General features: G+C 51.0%; 1 protein-coding gene across 1 annotated transcript in view; it reads right to left on the bottom strand.

The window, feature by feature from the left end:
* The window catches only part of unc13a (unc-13 homolog A (C. elegans)), a 54,657-nt gene that overhangs the window by 29,295 nt on the left and 8,232 nt on the right, over positions 1 to 17,130 (bottom strand). The window contains exons 6-18 of the mRNA XM_056603310.1: positions 16,743 to 16,813; positions 16,006 to 16,060; positions 14,089 to 14,118; positions 13,472 to 13,667; positions 11,998 to 12,117; positions 6,276 to 6,996; positions 6,049 to 6,161; positions 5,158 to 5,254; positions 3,610 to 3,656; positions 3,070 to 3,148; positions 830 to 835; positions 544 to 618; positions 22 to 241 (exon numbers count right to left, since the gene is read on the bottom strand). Of these exons, the coding sequence (XP_056459285.1) occupies positions 22 to 241; positions 544 to 618; positions 830 to 835; positions 3,070 to 3,148; positions 3,610 to 3,656; positions 5,158 to 5,254; positions 6,049 to 6,161; positions 6,276 to 6,996; positions 11,998 to 12,117; positions 13,472 to 13,667; positions 14,089 to 14,118; positions 16,006 to 16,060; positions 16,743 to 16,813 (1,830 nt within the window). The remainder of the gene's footprint in view (positions 1 to 21; positions 242 to 543; positions 619 to 829; positions 836 to 3,069; positions 3,149 to 3,609; positions 3,657 to 5,157; positions 5,255 to 6,048; positions 6,162 to 6,275; positions 6,997 to 11,997; positions 12,118 to 13,471; positions 13,668 to 14,088; positions 14,119 to 16,005; positions 16,061 to 16,742; positions 16,814 to 17,130) is intronic.

Genomic DNA, 17,130 nt, shown 5'->3' with positions numbered 1-17,130 from the left:
GAGAGCCGCGTGGGGTCGTACTTTGGAGGCAATCGGCGTTGAGGAGGTCCTGGCACTTCTCGTGGCACTTGACGCCGCACTCGGTGCAGCGCATGCCCTGGCGCGCGATGCCCCACAGCAGCCCCTCGCACTCGTAGCAGTAGGTGGGCGTGGTGGCCGTCCACACCTCGAAGTTGTGCGGCGTGGTGCAGGAGATGGGGTAGATGAGGGCCTGCAGGGTCTTCTTGTACACGTGGCTCTTCTGCCGAGGAGGAAGAGCAGGCGGGGACATAGGGTCGATGGTAAACGGACAGCTTTTTTTTTAACCGGTGGCCACTTAAAGTGCTTCACAATTATTGCCTGACGTTCACCCAGTAATGCAAATTATTAGTTAAGAGTTTGGGTAGCACCATCGCTGGTTTACCCTCCAGAAACCATTGCTGTTTCTGATTGCTAGAATGCTAGATACATTATGTATATATACATATATGTTTATATGTATGTTTTTTAATACAAATGGAGTATGGTTGAGTGTGTAGGGGGTCACTGAGGCGGGCTACTGACCAGCTCTTCGTTGTGCAGGGTGCTCGATGTCAGTGCAGACGTGATGCCCGCCTTCCTGGAGTTCTGAACCAGAGACTGAGAGGAAAAGAGAACGCATCACTTCCTGCCGTGCACAGGAAGTCTATCGCTTTCAAAGGAGCTTTGATCCAAAACAGTGAGTCCTCTAGGGCTGGAGCCATCATTACCACAAACATGTTCGCCAGAAGCACTCAGACACAGATCAGAAGATGGCCAAGAGAGAGAATGAAGTGAATACTTTCTGAATAATACCGTTGGTGTTACTCACCATAGCCTGTGGCGGCAAAGTCAGAAAAGGAGGAAAGGAAGAAGATGAATTTAGTGTAAATTTGGAGCATGAAAATAGGAGATTGTTGGGGAATGACACAAAAGATATTCAAAGTCCAACACAATCACCTGCCTGTGGTGCAACAGTTAGGACGTTTATGATTGGAAATGGTTGGGTTATTGTGTACTCATCATTTAAGGGAATGCATGCAGAAGCATAAAGGGAGGTAAACCGAGAAGTCCTTCTCCTCATGTCGTGCCTGGACAAGCACAGCTGACCATTTATGAATGAGGCAGCGAGTCTGTGTTGAGGTCTCTATTTGTGTGTGTGTGTGTAGTTAAGATCCTTTGACAGGTAAGGCTCTAGGGAGAAATAGAGCAAGGGTGTGTGTGTGTGTGTGTGTGTGTGTGTGTGTGTGTGTGTGTGTGTGTGTGTGTGTGTGTGTGTGTGTGTGTGTGTGTGTGTCTGAGGGGCTGGCGTCAGTGTGTGCGACTGGCACCACTTTGTGCGGGACAGTGCGATGTATTGACCCTGACAGGAGGGTCTTGGCGATGAATGAGTCTCTGCTGGCTGAGACAGGGCTGTTTTGTCACAGGTCTGTCTGCGGAACAAATCAATAAGGTCACAGGAGAAATCGAGGGTGACAGCTGAGTACCTGTCACCAAGGGAGACTCAGTCCCGCCGTCTCTGTCTATATCCGCCGGTGCAAGTCAGTCACTGAACGAGATTGCAGGGGAAAATAAAGGAGGGGGGAGGCGTCCCTACATCAGAGTGGATGCAGATTATGACCCAAATATCCCTGCTCCTCAACCTGGGAAGCCTTCATTGTTATATCTATGTATCTATCTATGTATCTATCTATCTATCTATCTATGTATCTATCTATCTATCTATCTATCTATCTATCTATCTATCTATCTATCTATCTATCTATCTATCTATCTGTCTGTCTGTCTGTCTGTCTGTCTGTCTGTCTGTCTGTCTGTCTGTCTGTCTGTCTGTCTGTCTGTCTGTCTGTCTGTCTGTCTGTCTGTCTGTCTGTCTGTCTGTCTGTCTGTCTGTCTGTCTGTCTGTCTGTCTGTCTGTCTGTCTGTCTGTCTGTCTGTCTGTCTGTCTGTCTGTCTGTCTGTCTGTCTGTCTGTCTGTCTGTCTGTCTGTCTGTCTGTCTGTCTGTCTGTCTGTCTGTCTGTCTGTCTGTCTGTCTGTCTGTCTGTCTGTCTGTCTGTCTGTCTGTCTGTCTGTCTGTCTGTCTGTCTGTCTGTCTGTCTGTCTGTCTGTCTGTCTGTCTGTCTGTCTGTCTGTCTGTCTGTCTGTCTGTCTGTCTGTCTGTCTGTCTGTCTGTCTGTCTGTCTGTCTGTCTGTCTGTCTGTCTGTCTGTCTGTCTGTCTGTCTGTCTGTCTGTCTGTCTGTCTGTCTGTCTGTCTGTCTGTCTGTCTGTCTGTCTGTCTGTCTGTCTGTCTGTCTGTCTGTCTGTCTGTCTGTCTGTCTGTCTGTCTGTCTGTCTGTCTGTCTGTCTGTCTGTCTGTCTGTCTGTCTGTCTGTCTGTCTGTCTGTCTGTCTGTCTGTCTGTCTGTCTGTCTGTCTGTCTGTCTGTCTGTCTGTCGACACATTGAACCAGACTGTTCAAAATACATATTAAGGAGATGAACTACCAACTGTGATCCTAGACAAACGAAGAAAAAAATATCTAATTTTTGTTTTACAAAAAAGTATTCCCATTGTTTCCCAGTTGCTGAGTTAGACGCTCGTTCTGCATCAAACCTCTGTGAGGGTTAGGGTTGGCCCTATAGGCTGTTAGAGGGACTACATGTTAGTCACTTCCGGCTGGGTTTCACCAACAGGTGGCATGGCTCGTGCTTGGTACATGTCTGCGTGTGTGTGTGTTTGTGTGTTTGTGTGTGTGTGTGTGTGTGTGTGTGTTTGTGTGTTTGTGTGTGTGTGTGTGTGTGGGGGTGGGGGGGTTTGGCTTCTTGATGCATAGTGCTTGCAATAGTGTAGATCAGAGGAAGACCCCTGGGTCCGTGCCCCCCCCCTCCTCACTTCTCAGTACACCTAGGGCCTAGATGACTCACTTGGCAGCAGGTATAAGAAGGTCAGAGACGAGTGCAGAGAATAGAAGAGGACGAGAGGGAGCGGCGGGATGCATTCAGACATGGCAGAGGTTGAGGAGAGGATGAGGCGAGACAGCTGGCGTGAGACGCACAGCAGGCCGTGTCTGGCCCGATGGTAATGAAACTCACCAGATCCCTGACAAGAGGCATGGTGTTCCTCTTCCTGAGGTCTGGCATGCTGTCGATGCTGTACAGAGCTCCGCCCACACTGAAACACAAACACGAACCCGTTCAACCCTTCATGTTTAGAGGATATTATTGGAAGGTGGAGCAAAACTGCCTTTCAACTTTCCTCTGTTTTACCTTTGATTAGACAATTCATTTTATTACACTGCTTGATTTTCAGAGATAATGTAAAAACATTTTATATTCTTAGAATGAAAGATCGATATGAGAATATCAATATAAGGATGATCAGTAATATGAGTAGTTGAACTAGTAGTAGTTTAATAGTAGTGGTGCATTTCTTCAAGATCAATTATTTGTATAATATACATGATACAGTTTAAGCTGAAGCTATTTACCACTCAAAACATTCAGTTCTTTGTTTGTTTGTTCTCGCCAGCTGCCAACCTGACAGTCAAGGTAGACAACAACAACCACATCCACGACAACAACAACAACAACGACGGCGTCACCATCAACATCCCCAGCCCCTCGGTGACGTACCCCGCAGAGAGGAGCAGTGATGCGATCCCCACACTCTCACCTCGGGCCTGTGGACGTCCATAAAGGGGTGAGTGAGTGTCACACAAGCACCATCCACCATCAGCACATCAACAGAACAGGATTGCATTGTACACAGTGTATTTTGAATCCCCCCCCCCCCCCCCAGCCCTCTGTAGTGCTACTAGCTTCCCATAAGTCAAGCCAGGCCTAAGCTGGTCTTAAGTCACATTATAACGCTTGGCATTGAGAGTGAGACTTTTCTCTCATCTCTATATTTTATATATTTATTTCACAGACGAGAGATGTCTATAAAAGCGGCTGCCATGGCAACGGCGAGTGTTCCCCCCGGTGACACAGAGGACACGCGACCGGGGGGGGGGGGGGGGGGAGGGGGGGTGGGGCAGAGTGCTATGATGAGGGAGATGAGCGGGCACTGATCACAGTCGTCAGAGCGGCGGCGTAAATAACGCTCGTTACTGTGGGAGGGGCTTCTCGGGCGTGATGTCATTGGGTTCCGTCAGCGCCGGTTTGAGAGACGTAACGTGTGCTCTGTGCTCCGCGTCCTCGCACGCCCTCCAAAGAGACACGACGACACGAGAGTGCGTGAGTCACGGGGGCTTCGGTTCTAGGGGTTTTTGTCTGTTCGTTTAGCTCATCCTCCTCCGTTGTTTGAATAAGATGTCGTCGCTGAATGGTTTGTGTTAATCTTGAAGTGTAAAGCACTTTGCTAAATTAATACAATTCATTCTAGTAAAATAGACAGAGATGCCATTGCCGGCCCTGAGTGTAAAATTACAGAATTACACAGCGCCCACTGTTGCTAAGTAACCATCACGTACACATGCGTACCCTATGAGCTACTAAAAGTAATGAACAGTCTAAGCCACACCCACCTGAAGTCTTGTTCCCGCCCAATCAGAACGGACAACATGCAAATCGACACAGGGATGGCAAACGACTGAAAAAGTAATATAATGGCAGACAACACACGGGATAAACACAACCAATCATGAACAAATAAAGCAACAAAGCAACAACATCAACGCACACAGTACTGGAACAACTTGAGTCAAAGGAAGGAGTAGCAGACAGGTCAACGCAAGCTAGAGAGAACACCCAGGAGCATGCAGGGGTCTGATTGGTCACTGAGCTCCAACAACACAGAGGACATTTAGACTGGAGACAGCAACTAGTGGAAAGATCTATGTCACACACACACACACACACACACACACACACACACACACACACACACACACACACACACACACACACACACACACACACACACACACACACACACACACACACACACACACACATGTTCACACACACACACACACACACAGACCACAGACCACATGCACACACACACACACACACAGACCACATACTGATACAGACACACACACACATGTTGACACACACATACACAGACACACACACACACACACACACACACACACACACACACACACACACACACACACACAAACACACACACACACACACACACACACCAAACACACACACACACACACACATTACCTCTTTCAGCTGTAGCCGTACCCTACTGCAGAGGCGGAGCCAGTTGGCCTTGGCCCTGGCTGTCCCGGGCTCCATCTCCATCCTCTTCGGGAAGCTGCTGGAGAGGACAGGTGTTTATCCGGATGTTTTAGACGTCTGGATCGTGAATCCTGAATGATCTAGAACAGGGGTCGGCAACCCTAGGCACGTGTGCCACCACTGGCACGGGGCAGCATAATCATTGGCACACTTAAAAAAATTCATTACTACAGATTTTCTTTTTGCACTTTATTCTGTTTTGGGCGTTTACTCCCAGTGCAAATATGTTAAAATTAGTAACAGAAAGCAGTGTTCTGAAATGGGATTAATTAATAGTTTTAAACCTATGTTGTGAGTAATAGTAAAGAAAATATTTAAAATATGGTTTAAAATATAAGTGGTGTTGTTGCTGTATGCATCGACTTCACATGGTTTTGCATAGCTGTACATGTCTTAAAGATAGCTATTGATGTGGATGGTTTCAACATTCTCATATATTCTCGTTTTTTACATTTCTCACAGTGCAAATATGTTTTTGAATGAGTTTCTGAAAATGGTGTTTTAAGATGCGACATATGTAATTATAATTTATAAGCCCATGTTGTAAATATAACAACCAAAAAAACATTTAAAATGTTGATGCATGATTGTGGACTATATTAAATAGTACAATTCCAGGTCTTCTGGAAATGTTTTTGGTCGCTGTATCATAATTCAGTTTCATTTTTTATATATTGTTGCTCAAGGCACACTCATTAACGAGAAAATGTCAAACTGGCACTGCGTGTTGAAAAGGTTGCTGACCCCTGATCTAGAACGTGTTGGTATTTCCACAACATGACCTGACGAATCACCCCATCCTCTCTCTGTTACCTTGTGGCGGGGGGAGTCTCCGGTATCCCCCCGGGGCCGAAGGGCGGGCTCTCCACCGCCGGGGGCCCCGGCTCCTCGTACGGCCCCTCCAGCCTGAGATCAGCCTCCGGGCCCTGGGGGGTCGGGGGCCCGGCCGCCGCGGGGGCCGTGGCGGTGGAGAAGGTGGGGAACGGGGGGCATGTGGAGGTGGTGGAGGCGGCGGCGGCGGCGGCGGAGGTGGTGGAGGCGGCGGCGGCGGCGGAGATGGCGGAGATGGCGAGGTCCGGCCTGCCGGGGGTGAAGGGCAGCTTGGGGGCCGACAGCGAGCTGAAGGGCGGTGCGGAGCCGTCGGGGCCCCCAGGAGCCGGGGGCCCCAGGAGGCCCGGGCCGGGGTCGGGGCCGGGGGGCGGGGGGCGCAGCGACGCCTGCTTCTCCAGGGGGGGGCGGCCGGGGGCGGCGGCCACGCCCTCGGCGGGGGGGAACGGGGCGGGGCTGCCGCTGGGGGGCGTGGGGGTGTAGGGGGGCTCCTGGTCCTCGCTGAGCGCGCGCTCCAGCCGGTACACGTCCCCCTCCTCCTCCTCCTCCCCCTCATACGCCGTCTCCCCGTTCCCGTTCTGGTAGCCGTAGCCCACGACCCCGCCTCCTAGCTCCGCCTCCTCCACGGCTCCGCCCCCGTAGAGCTCCGCCTCCCCCCCGTCGTAGAGGGCCCCCTCCTCGCCGCCGTCCTTGAAGTAGCCCCCCTCCCCGTCGTCGCTGAAGCCCCCCGCCGGGCCCTCGCCGCCCTCCCAGCCGGGCGAGCCCTCCCCCTTGCCGTAGCTGACGGAGGAGTGGCAGGAGTGGTACGAGTCGTTCTCGTCGTAGAACTCGGACCCCCGCGGGCTCCCGCCGTCCCCGGGGCCGAAGTCCTCGCTGAGCTGGGAGCTGCCGCGGCTCAGGTCCCCCGAGGAGGCGTAGCGGCTGTCGGACGCGCTGGGGGGGTGGGGGGGGGGGGGGGGGGGGAGAGAAGATAGTGAGGGCGGGAAACACACGGGAAAAACCGCAGCTGAAGCGCACCTGCCTGAAGTCGGACACCATCAAGGCAGAGGGGAGAGGGGAAAGGGGGAGGAGTCCTGATTAGACATGTGATCAACAGGCTGGGGGGGGGGGGGAGAGTAGAGTCTGGTTCAGGGGGGGGAGGGGCCAGGGAGGGAGACGGCTTATCTTACCTATATGGGGAAGAAGGGGGAGAGCGTTTGGGTTAACTAGTGGGGTGACGCTACTACTGCTGTTGGCGTGGAGAAGAGGGGGGGGGGGGGGGGGGGGGGGGGGGCGTTTTTTGGAGGAAAAAGTGGTCAAGTAGATGCTAGAATCCATCAACAACGCACACAACGACGTGGACCACACACGCGTTCAAACACCCGCACGTACGACAACAACTCTGACAGACGCATCCACAACATCCGAGCACCGTCAAACACCGTCGTGATCGATCAAACCTGCCTTCACAAGTGGAACCGCGGGCCAGTCTTGTGCAACGTTATTTTACAATCAAGCCAAATGGCAACACTTTACAATAACGGTACATTAATTAACCTAACCATTCATTAACATTAGTTCATGCAGTTATAAGCAATGTTCTATAACATTAGCACAGATGTGAGGGTTATATTTAAGGTAAGGGTCAGCCCTAACCCTATTAAAAAATGAATACCATAGTTAGCACCAAAACACTTAGAGTGAACATTAACACCATCACCAGTAGTTAACTGTTAATTAACTGTAAGTTAATGCTTGTTACTGCATGAATTAAGGTAAATGAATGGTTAATGAATGTAAAGTGTATCCTCAAAAATAAATAAGGGAATATTTATTTATATAATGAATGAGGCAATTAAGACAAAGATAAAGGCCAGGGCAATAACCTCAACAACATAAATGCCTTGGTTGTCTTTCGGACACACTCACACGCACACGCACATGCACACGCACACACACACACACACACGCGCACACACACACACAACCCCACCCCCATACTCACACACAGACACCATTGTTGAGAGTCTATTGATAACAGCTGTGCTATTGGTTCAATAATGGCTATAGTGAGAGCAGTGGGAGAGCCTTCAACTTAAAGGTTGTAGGTAGGGGAATAGAGGGCCATAGATCAATCAAGCTTAAACCAGCCAATCAAAAACAAGACATGTGACTATCACATCCTTTCATCACCAATGGTGGTATCTTTCAGTTCTTCTTCCAAATGCTTCGCACAAACATGCAGATGAACGACCGTGATATCGTTCTTGCTGCAGTGTGAGAGCTACCTCAGTCTCCTGGAGAGAAGTGAATGACGATGCTACGTGAAGAGGAAAAGGAAATAGACTTTGGGACAGCGTTTGTGAGGCTAATGTCGCTCCATTACTGGGCTGAACGTCTCCTGCTGTCTTCCAACGGGGAGGGCGCTCTCTGCAATTATCGACTGCAGGATTCTGAGAATCACAGAGAACCATCTCCCCTCACGCTCCCACACACCGGAGGACGGGCCGGTAATAACATGCTGTCATAGATGTCATAGAAAACCCTCCGCCGTTTTCCTCAATGAATTCTCATCACTACTTACATCTGTATGTGCAATGTCCCCCACTGTTATCCTCCTTGGTGATTTCAACATCCACATTGACAACCCATCCTGTACTTTTGCTAATGACTTCACATCACTTCTGGACTGTCTTGGCATCACACAACATGTCAACCTCCCAACCCATAACAAAGGTCACATTCTGGATTTAATCTGCTGCACTGACATCACTCCCACTAACCTTGATGTCATTGATTTCCCCATCTCCGACCACAAAGCTGTACTTTTTGACATTCATACCCAACTACACAAAACCAAGGAACAACGGACCATCTCCTTCAGAAACATCAAACTTATCAACACCACAGACCTCTCCACCATGATCAGCTCCTACCCCAACCCTCCCCCAGCTTCCTCCCTGACTGACCTGGTGACTCACTACAATAACTGCCTCTCCTCCTCCCTCACCACCCTGGCCCCCCTGAAAACCCGTTCAGTCTCATTCAACCACACTGCTCCCTGGTTCACTCCTCATCTGCGCCAGCTCAAAGCCACTGGTCGTCGACTGGAGCGACTCTACAAAAAGACTCAACTCACTGTACACCGCCAAATGTATTCGGACCACCTCCATCACTACAAGAATGCCCTCACTACTGCCAAAACCTCATACTACTCCAACCTCATCAACACTGGTACAGGCAACAGCAGAGTCCTCTTCTCAACAGTCAGCCACTTACTTCAGCCTCCTAAATCTCTCCCTCCAGACATTTCCACCACCCAATGCACTGCGTTCCTTGACTTCTTCAGCTCTAAAATCAACACCATTCACCAACAACTGGCCTCATCTCGCACCCCCTCTGATGACCCACCCTGGATGATCACCTCTGGCCAACCTCTCATCAGCTCCCTCTCTGACTTCACCCTAGTAACAGAACAGACCGTTTCAGAACTCATCCGCAAAGCCAAAACCACCACCTGTCAGCTCGATCCTCTTCCCACCTCCCTTGTCAAAGCATGTCTTCCGTCCATCTCCCCCATGATCACCAACATAATTAACTCCTCCCTCACTACTGGTACTGTACCCCCCACTCTCAAGCTGGCTGCCATCACTCCCATCCTGAAAAAACCTGGTGCTGACCCAACTGACCTTAACCATTACCGGCCCATCTCCAATCTCCCTTTCATCTCCAAAACACTTGAAAGGGTGGTTGCCGCACAACTACAGTCCCACCTCGACACTAACAATCTCCACGAACCGTTCCAATCTGGCTTCCGTCCAAAACACAGCACTGAAACAGCCCTAGTCAAAATCACCAACGACCTCCTCCTTGCAGCCGACTCTGGATTACTCACCATTCTCATCCTCCTCGATCTCAGCGCAGCATTCGACACCATCTCCCACCCTCTGCTCCTGGACCGCCTAGCTGGTATTGGGATCACTGGTGCTGCACTCTCCTGGTTTACATCCTACCTCACCGGCCGTCAACAATTTGTTCAACTAAGCAACCACAAGTCTGGGTGTTCAGGTGTCTCACTGGGTGTCCCCCAGGGGTCAGTCTTGGGTCCACTCCTCTTCACCACTTACCTCCTCCCGCTGGGCACACTCCTCCGTCACCATGGGGTCCATTTTCACTGCTACGCTGACGACACACAGGTCTACATCTCCACCAAACCCACCGCTGCCATCCCCCCCACTTCCCTCATCACGTGCCTGGAAGAGATCCGGAGCTGGTTGAGCAGGAACTTCCTGAAACTCAATGGAAACAAGACCGAGGCCCTGCTCATCGGATCCAAATCCACCCTCACTAAATCACAACACACCCCAGCTCCACTCATAATTATCGATGGATTCCCAGTACCCTTCTCCTCCAAAGTCAAGAGCCTCGGCGTCATCCTGGACAACACCCTCTCATTCGCACCCCATATTCACAACATCACCCGGACTGCATTCTTCCACCTCCGCAACATCGCCAGACTCCGCCCATCACTGACCCAATCCAGCACTGAAATCCTAGTTCACTCATTTGTCACATCACGCATAGACTACTGCAACGCCCTCCTCACCGGACTCCCCACCAAACTCATCAACAGACTGCAGATCATTCAGAACTCAGCCGCCCGGATCATCACCCGCACCAAATCATCTGACCACATCACCCCTGTCCTCATTCAACTTCACTGGCTCCCAGTACACTACCGCATCCAATACAAAACCCTACTCCTCACCTTCAAAGCTCTCCACAACCTAGCCCCCAGTTATCTCTGCGACCTCCTCCAAGAATACACTCCCTCCCGCTCCCTCCGCTCAACCTCTGCTGGACTACTATGTATCCCCACATCACGACTCACTTCAATGGGTGCCCGGTCATTCAGCTGTTCAGCACCCAGGCTCTGGAACTCCCTCCCCCCACACATAAAACAGTCAGACACCATTACAACCTTCAAGTCACAACTCAAAACTCACCTGTTCAAACTCGCACACAACGTCTAACTGATCACTGTTTTGATTGTTTTTTTTTGTTTTGTTTTGTCTTGTTTTTGTTTTATTTATTTCTTATTGCTTATGTTTACTTATTTATTTATTTATTTATTTATTTTTTCCACAATGTCTTGTTTTTTTTTTTTAAAAAATGTATGATGAATATATGCTCTGTAAGGTGACCTTGGGTGTTTTGAAAGGCGCCTCTAAATTAAATGTATATATATATATATATATATATATATATATATATAGAGAGGAGGACCCCCCCCACCCTCACACGCACGCGCACAGGCACACACACACACACACACACACACACACACACACACACACACACACACACACACACACACACACACACACACACACACACACACACACACACACACACACACACTCAATCAAAGAGACTCAACCAGACAATCGCCCAACAATTACCACTCTGCCTCTAACTGTTAATTATCAGTGACACACACACACACACACACACACACACACACACACACACACACACACACACACACACACACACACACACACACACACACACACACACACACACACACACACACACACACACACACACATACATAAATACATACATACAACGCAGAATAGTTAAATATTTTTTTAAACAGTTAAAATTAAGGATATACAGCGTAGTGTACAAAAAAAACATCTATAGAAAGAGAGAGAGCGAGAGAGAGAGAGAGAGAGAGAGAGAGAGACAGAGACAGAGACAGAGAGGTAAGAGAGAGAGAGGGTACGAGCACATGCATGGAAGCACAGCGAGCGAGGAGGACAGGACAAGTCCACCACTGACGTCACAGCGAGACTGAGTCACAGGCCTGACGGGACGGGGCGGGACGGCAGGAGGAAGAGGAGGAGGAGGAGGAGGCGGAGCAGTGGGAGGGGCGGTGCAGAGACCCACCTATCGGAGAGCGAGCGCCTACTGTCTAGAGAATACTGGCGGCTGGTGCGCCGGCTCGACCCGGAGCCCGAGTCGAGATCGCTGCGCCCGTTGGCGGCCGAGTCTAAACTATCATAGTGTCTGGTAGGAGGAGGAGGGGGGTGGGGGGGGGGGGGGGGGGGGGGGAGGGGGGGAGGGGGAGGGAAGAGGTAGGACAGGAGCGTCAGTAGAGCTAAGAGCAGATCTTTCCCCCACCCGCGGCGTCCCTCTGCCCGCCCTGAGCCGCGCCGGCGAGCCGAAGGGCTCCTGGTTGAACGGCGGCTCTCTCCAGAGAGAGAGAGGCTGAGCGCTGGCAGGCAGAATAGATGGATTCACATTCTCACAGATCGTCTCCTCAGACAGCATAGGATCAACTCACGGTTGGAGGACAGCGTCAAACTCACGGAATGTAAAACGCTGACACTTTAAGGACCCAGGCCGAGAGTTCAACTTATTTCCGTCTCGAGTCCGATGAGTTTCTGACGCTCGCAAACAAACACAAAAACTCCCACATGCACACTAATTCGAAAACCCCACACAGAGTGCCGTGTGTCTTCATACCTGACCTGTACACAGAGAGCGCTGTGGGCCTGCAGGCCAGTGGTAGGATCGGGGAGACTGGAGCTGGACGGCCGTCTTTCTCAACGGTTCATGCACACATTCACACACCGACGGCGGAGTCAACCACACAGGGCGACAGCCAGCTCGGCGGGGGCATATAAGGTTGGGTGTCTTGCTCAGGGACACCTCGACACTCAGCTAGGAGGAGCCAAGGAGCAAACTAGCAACCCGCTCTACCTCCCGAGCTAAGCCGATCCGTGGCGTGGACTGGGTCAGTACGGACGGAGCAGAGCCGTACAACATTAAGGGAGACGTGCGGTTCATCCATCGGCTCGCCCTCCTGGTGCTCAGTGAGCGAAGCCGGACTTTAGCCACGTCCCGAGATAAGCGAGCAACGCGTGTCAAACCGTGATGCTTTGGAGGAGCGGAAAGAGCCTACGACAGCCTGCAATTTCGACGTGGATAAGACGGATGGGTGGACCGTGACGTCATCAACGGGTCTCTGGAAGAACTTCTTGCAAGATGCAACGGGGACGCCCGTTGCAGGTCTCAGAGTGAGGAGGGGAACGCGGAGACCTGAGCGACCGTTAAATCAGGGCAAACACAACCGGCAAACACACTCTAGATCTCAATAAAAAAGCATTAATGAAGCGACCCTGCAATATTGTCATTTAAAAGGAACTCAACAACACACTTTTCATTAAGGGGAGTAAAACAATATATATGGAAATGTGCAAAAAACGTGGAAAAGATTGAATGTTTTGGCATTCTCTGTTTAGAAAAGCTGTGTCTGAAGATTCAAAGACCCTACATGAGGACTCTCTAAGCTACGTCTACGTCTCCTCTCCTGCACCACGGAGGTTCCAGGGGGGGGGGTGGGGGGTGGGGGGGCTACCTCATGGCTCGGCCGTCGTAGTCCAGGTGGTTGATGTCCTCGCTGCAGGAGCCCAGGGAGGGGGGCCCTCTCATGGGGTACTGGTGCATGGAGGCGTTGGGCTGCGAGGTGGTGTAGTACGGGGGAGGGAGGCTGTTACTGGTCTCGCTGCGGTAGTCGCTGTCGCGGTCGTCCACCGCGCTGTCGGGGTCTTCGTCTGGAGGGAAGCACGGCCGGATGTTGAGGGTCGTTTTGGAAGGCTTCCACACGGAGGGTTCGCTGTGGTTGGTTTCATTTAACGTTCACATTTAGCAGACGCTTTTATCCACAGTGACTTCAATTATACATTTTTCAGAAGAAAGAAAAACAACATATTGCTGTCGGCACAGTAAGGATAGGAGGTTAGCCCATTCCCCGTATACAACAAAGATAGCTAGGATAAGATGCCACACAATGCTAAGTACTAATTTTAAGTCCAAGGACGTACGACATACAATGTCCACTGCAACATCCGTGCTAATAAAGCACGTTGAGGTATACCCGAGTTCTTTACAGAGTTCTGTTTCAAACAGGCAGAACATGAGTGGAGGAATACCGCGGGACTAGCTTAGATGGGGAAGGTTTAGCGCCGTACTCACGCTGTTGCTCGCCCCACAAACTCCAGTTACCTGCGGGGGGAAACAAAGGACACACAGGAGCACTGTCGAGTTAAACACACCACAGATAAGCCCAGAACGATGTTGACGTCGAAAGACGGTGACGGCGATGATGCTTTCATGACAGAGGAGACACAGAAGAAAGAGAGAATGGCTAATCAAGAAAAGACTTAAAGATTAGATCAAAGTAAACGTAGGAATGGACGGGGGGGCGGGGGGGGGGGGGGGGGGATTAGTAGAGCCCGCTAAACAGACCTCAGCTGTTCCGGAACCAACAGTCTCTGAAACACTGAGTGTCTCAGCCAAAGTAGACACATGTTGGGGCAAGTATAAACACAAACATACACACGCAAACACAGATGCAATCGCTCACACTCACTCGCACGCACGCACGTATGCACGCACGCACGCACGTATGCACACATGCACACACGGAGGGGCCAGGCTGAAGGAGACACCAAAGCCTCTGCATAAGTATCGATGAGTCAAGCCTAATATTTGTACAGCTGGTCCCTTTGAATCCATTACCAGTCAGACAGAAAGAGAGACTGACAGACAGACAGACGCGTCATCAGACCTAGCATACTATGCCCTCTTTGGGACCGGTCTTCAAGCATGCTTTCTGTTGCCTCACTCACTCCCTCACTCTCTCACTCCCTCACTCTCTAACTCCCTCACTCTCTCACTCCCTCACTCTCTCACTCCCTCACTCTCTCACTCCCACACTCCCTCATTACCACCATCATTGTCTTCATGTCCCGACCGTCATTCGTCAAAGTACACAGGCCGCTCACCCATCCACGCTCCCTCCCTCCCTCACTCCCTCCCTCTCTCCCTCTATCCCCCTCTCCCTCTACCCCTCACATCCTTCCTCCCTCCCTCCCTTTCTCCCTCTTTCCCTTACATCCTCCCTCGCTCCCTCTCTCCCTCACCCACTCCCCCCCGCCCTGTTTCCCCCCCTCTCTCCCTTTCTCCCTCTTTCCCTTACATCCTCCCTCGCTCCCTCTCTCCCTCACCCACTCCCCCCCGCCCTGTTTCCCCCCCTCTCTCCCTCTCTCCCTCACTTCCTCCCTCTATCCCCCTCTCCCTCTACCCCTCACATCCTCCATCCCTCACATCCTCCCTTTCTCCCTCTTCCCTTTACATCCTCCCTCGCTCCCTCTCTCCCTCACCCACTCCCTTACTCCCTCTCTCCCTCCCTCCCTCCCTCCCTCCCTCCCTCCCTCCCTCCCAGCATCATTGTCTTCATGTCACGACCGTTATTCGACGAGTCTCTCCGTTCACTGTCCGTACTCTGAACACATGAGGAAATCATCCCAATCTTTGAGAAGGGTCCACATTTACACCAATCCATGTCATTATTCATATTACACTGTGTCTGTTTTATTCCATCTCTGCTGTATTTTGACAAAAGACCATCTCCTGTCATGGCACAGTAAAATCTAATGCTGTAAAAATCTCTATTTGTGTTACATTATACAAAATACAGTGTCCTTTACGTCAGCCATGTTTGGCCTTATTAGTTGGGACATTTTCAAGACTTTTAATTTAATTTTTTGGGGGAAATTGCAGAGTAGAAAGTCTGCGTGGAATCTCCCCATCTGCCTCTCGTATCTCTACAATTGTCTCCGTACCGAGCAGACATGGTACTTTATCCGTCTCTTTCCGACCCTCCCTGCTGAACACTGCTCTCAGGAAGAGGGTAGGAGGGAGAGTGGCCAAGACAAACAGGGTGCACTGGGAAGATAATGTAGTCATGCAGAGGATTGAGTGGACGAGAGAGAAGTGGAGAGAGGCACAGCACAAAGGAGGTAAGATATGGACAGGGTGGATAGAGAGAAGAGGATGGACTGAGATAGGGAGCATTTGGATGTTTCTTTGGGGCTCATTAATACTCACAGCACTGCGTTGTCGGAGGCTGCAGAGGCCTCTCCTGCTCATCTTGGTAACCGAACTGTACAAATGAGAACCGGGTTAGGGGAAACCAAGAACCTCATCACCTGAACACTCAAAGGGGGGTGGAGTTGGCGGTGGATGAGGGGGGCAGGGGGTAGAGACTGGCGGGATAGGGGGGGGGGGGGGGGGAAGGGAGGAAATAAGAGACAAAAGGGAGGATGAATCCTCCTCGATTCATACAAATCTGCCTGACTCACAAACAAGACTTTGATCTGAATCCCGACGCTTCTTTGGCCAAATCCATTCGACTTACTTCCCCCCCCCCCGAGATCAATACGAACTAATCCATGAGAACTTTGGACGGAATCTATACGGATCTGTACCACTTTTAGTCGGGAGCGTCTGGTGTCTTGGAAATGCCAGCTGGGTCGGCCCATCTGACACGAGCACATGACAGCCTTCAGAGAAAAGAGTCAACATCCGCTCCGATAAAAAGGAAGAAATGCCGGATACATGAATAATAAACCAGTTCAATTGGATGGGATTCATGTGCAACTTATTAGGATTCGTTAAAGAAAATAACTAGGATAGGGTAGGGGGTGTGGGAGGGGAGTGTTGGGATGAACAGGAGGTCAGTGTGGATGTAGGACATGGGGGGGGGGGGGGGGGGGGCGGAGCAAGAAGGAGGTGGATGTGGTGAAAGAGAAGACAGGGGGCAGGTAAAGGAAACCAGGTCTTACGTCTTGGTCTCTCATGGCGTTGAGCTGTTCCAGTTTCTTGGCCCAGTACCTGGCCTCCTCCTCTGGAATATCTGCAGCAGCAGCAGCACACAATGCAAGGGTTGGAAACCACAATCCCCCCCCCCCCCACGCCTCGCCACCGCACTCCATTGAAAGGCAACAAAAGGGACCTGCGCTCTGAAGGCGACGTCCTCTGAGCCCGCGTGACAAGAGGCAGCGGTGGACGTGACGGCTGCAGTAATTGCAGTTTTCGTCTCTTCCTTTTTTTTTTTTTTTTTCAAAGGAGAACCAAGAGAAATATTTTCTCAGAAACACTAGGAGTGACACTTACACCCAACCGCCAGCACCTAGTTAACACAGCAGGCTGAGAATAGAGCGATCACGTGCA

This window comes from Gadus chalcogrammus, chromosome 12 (genome assembly GCF_026213295.1).
Source record: "Gadus chalcogrammus isolate NIFS_2021 chromosome 12, NIFS_Gcha_1.0, whole genome shotgun sequence".
Lineage (NCBI taxonomy): Eukaryota > Metazoa > Chordata > Actinopteri > Gadiformes > Gadidae > Gadus > Gadus chalcogrammus.
This window is presented reverse-complemented; position numbering and strand designations above follow the sequence as displayed.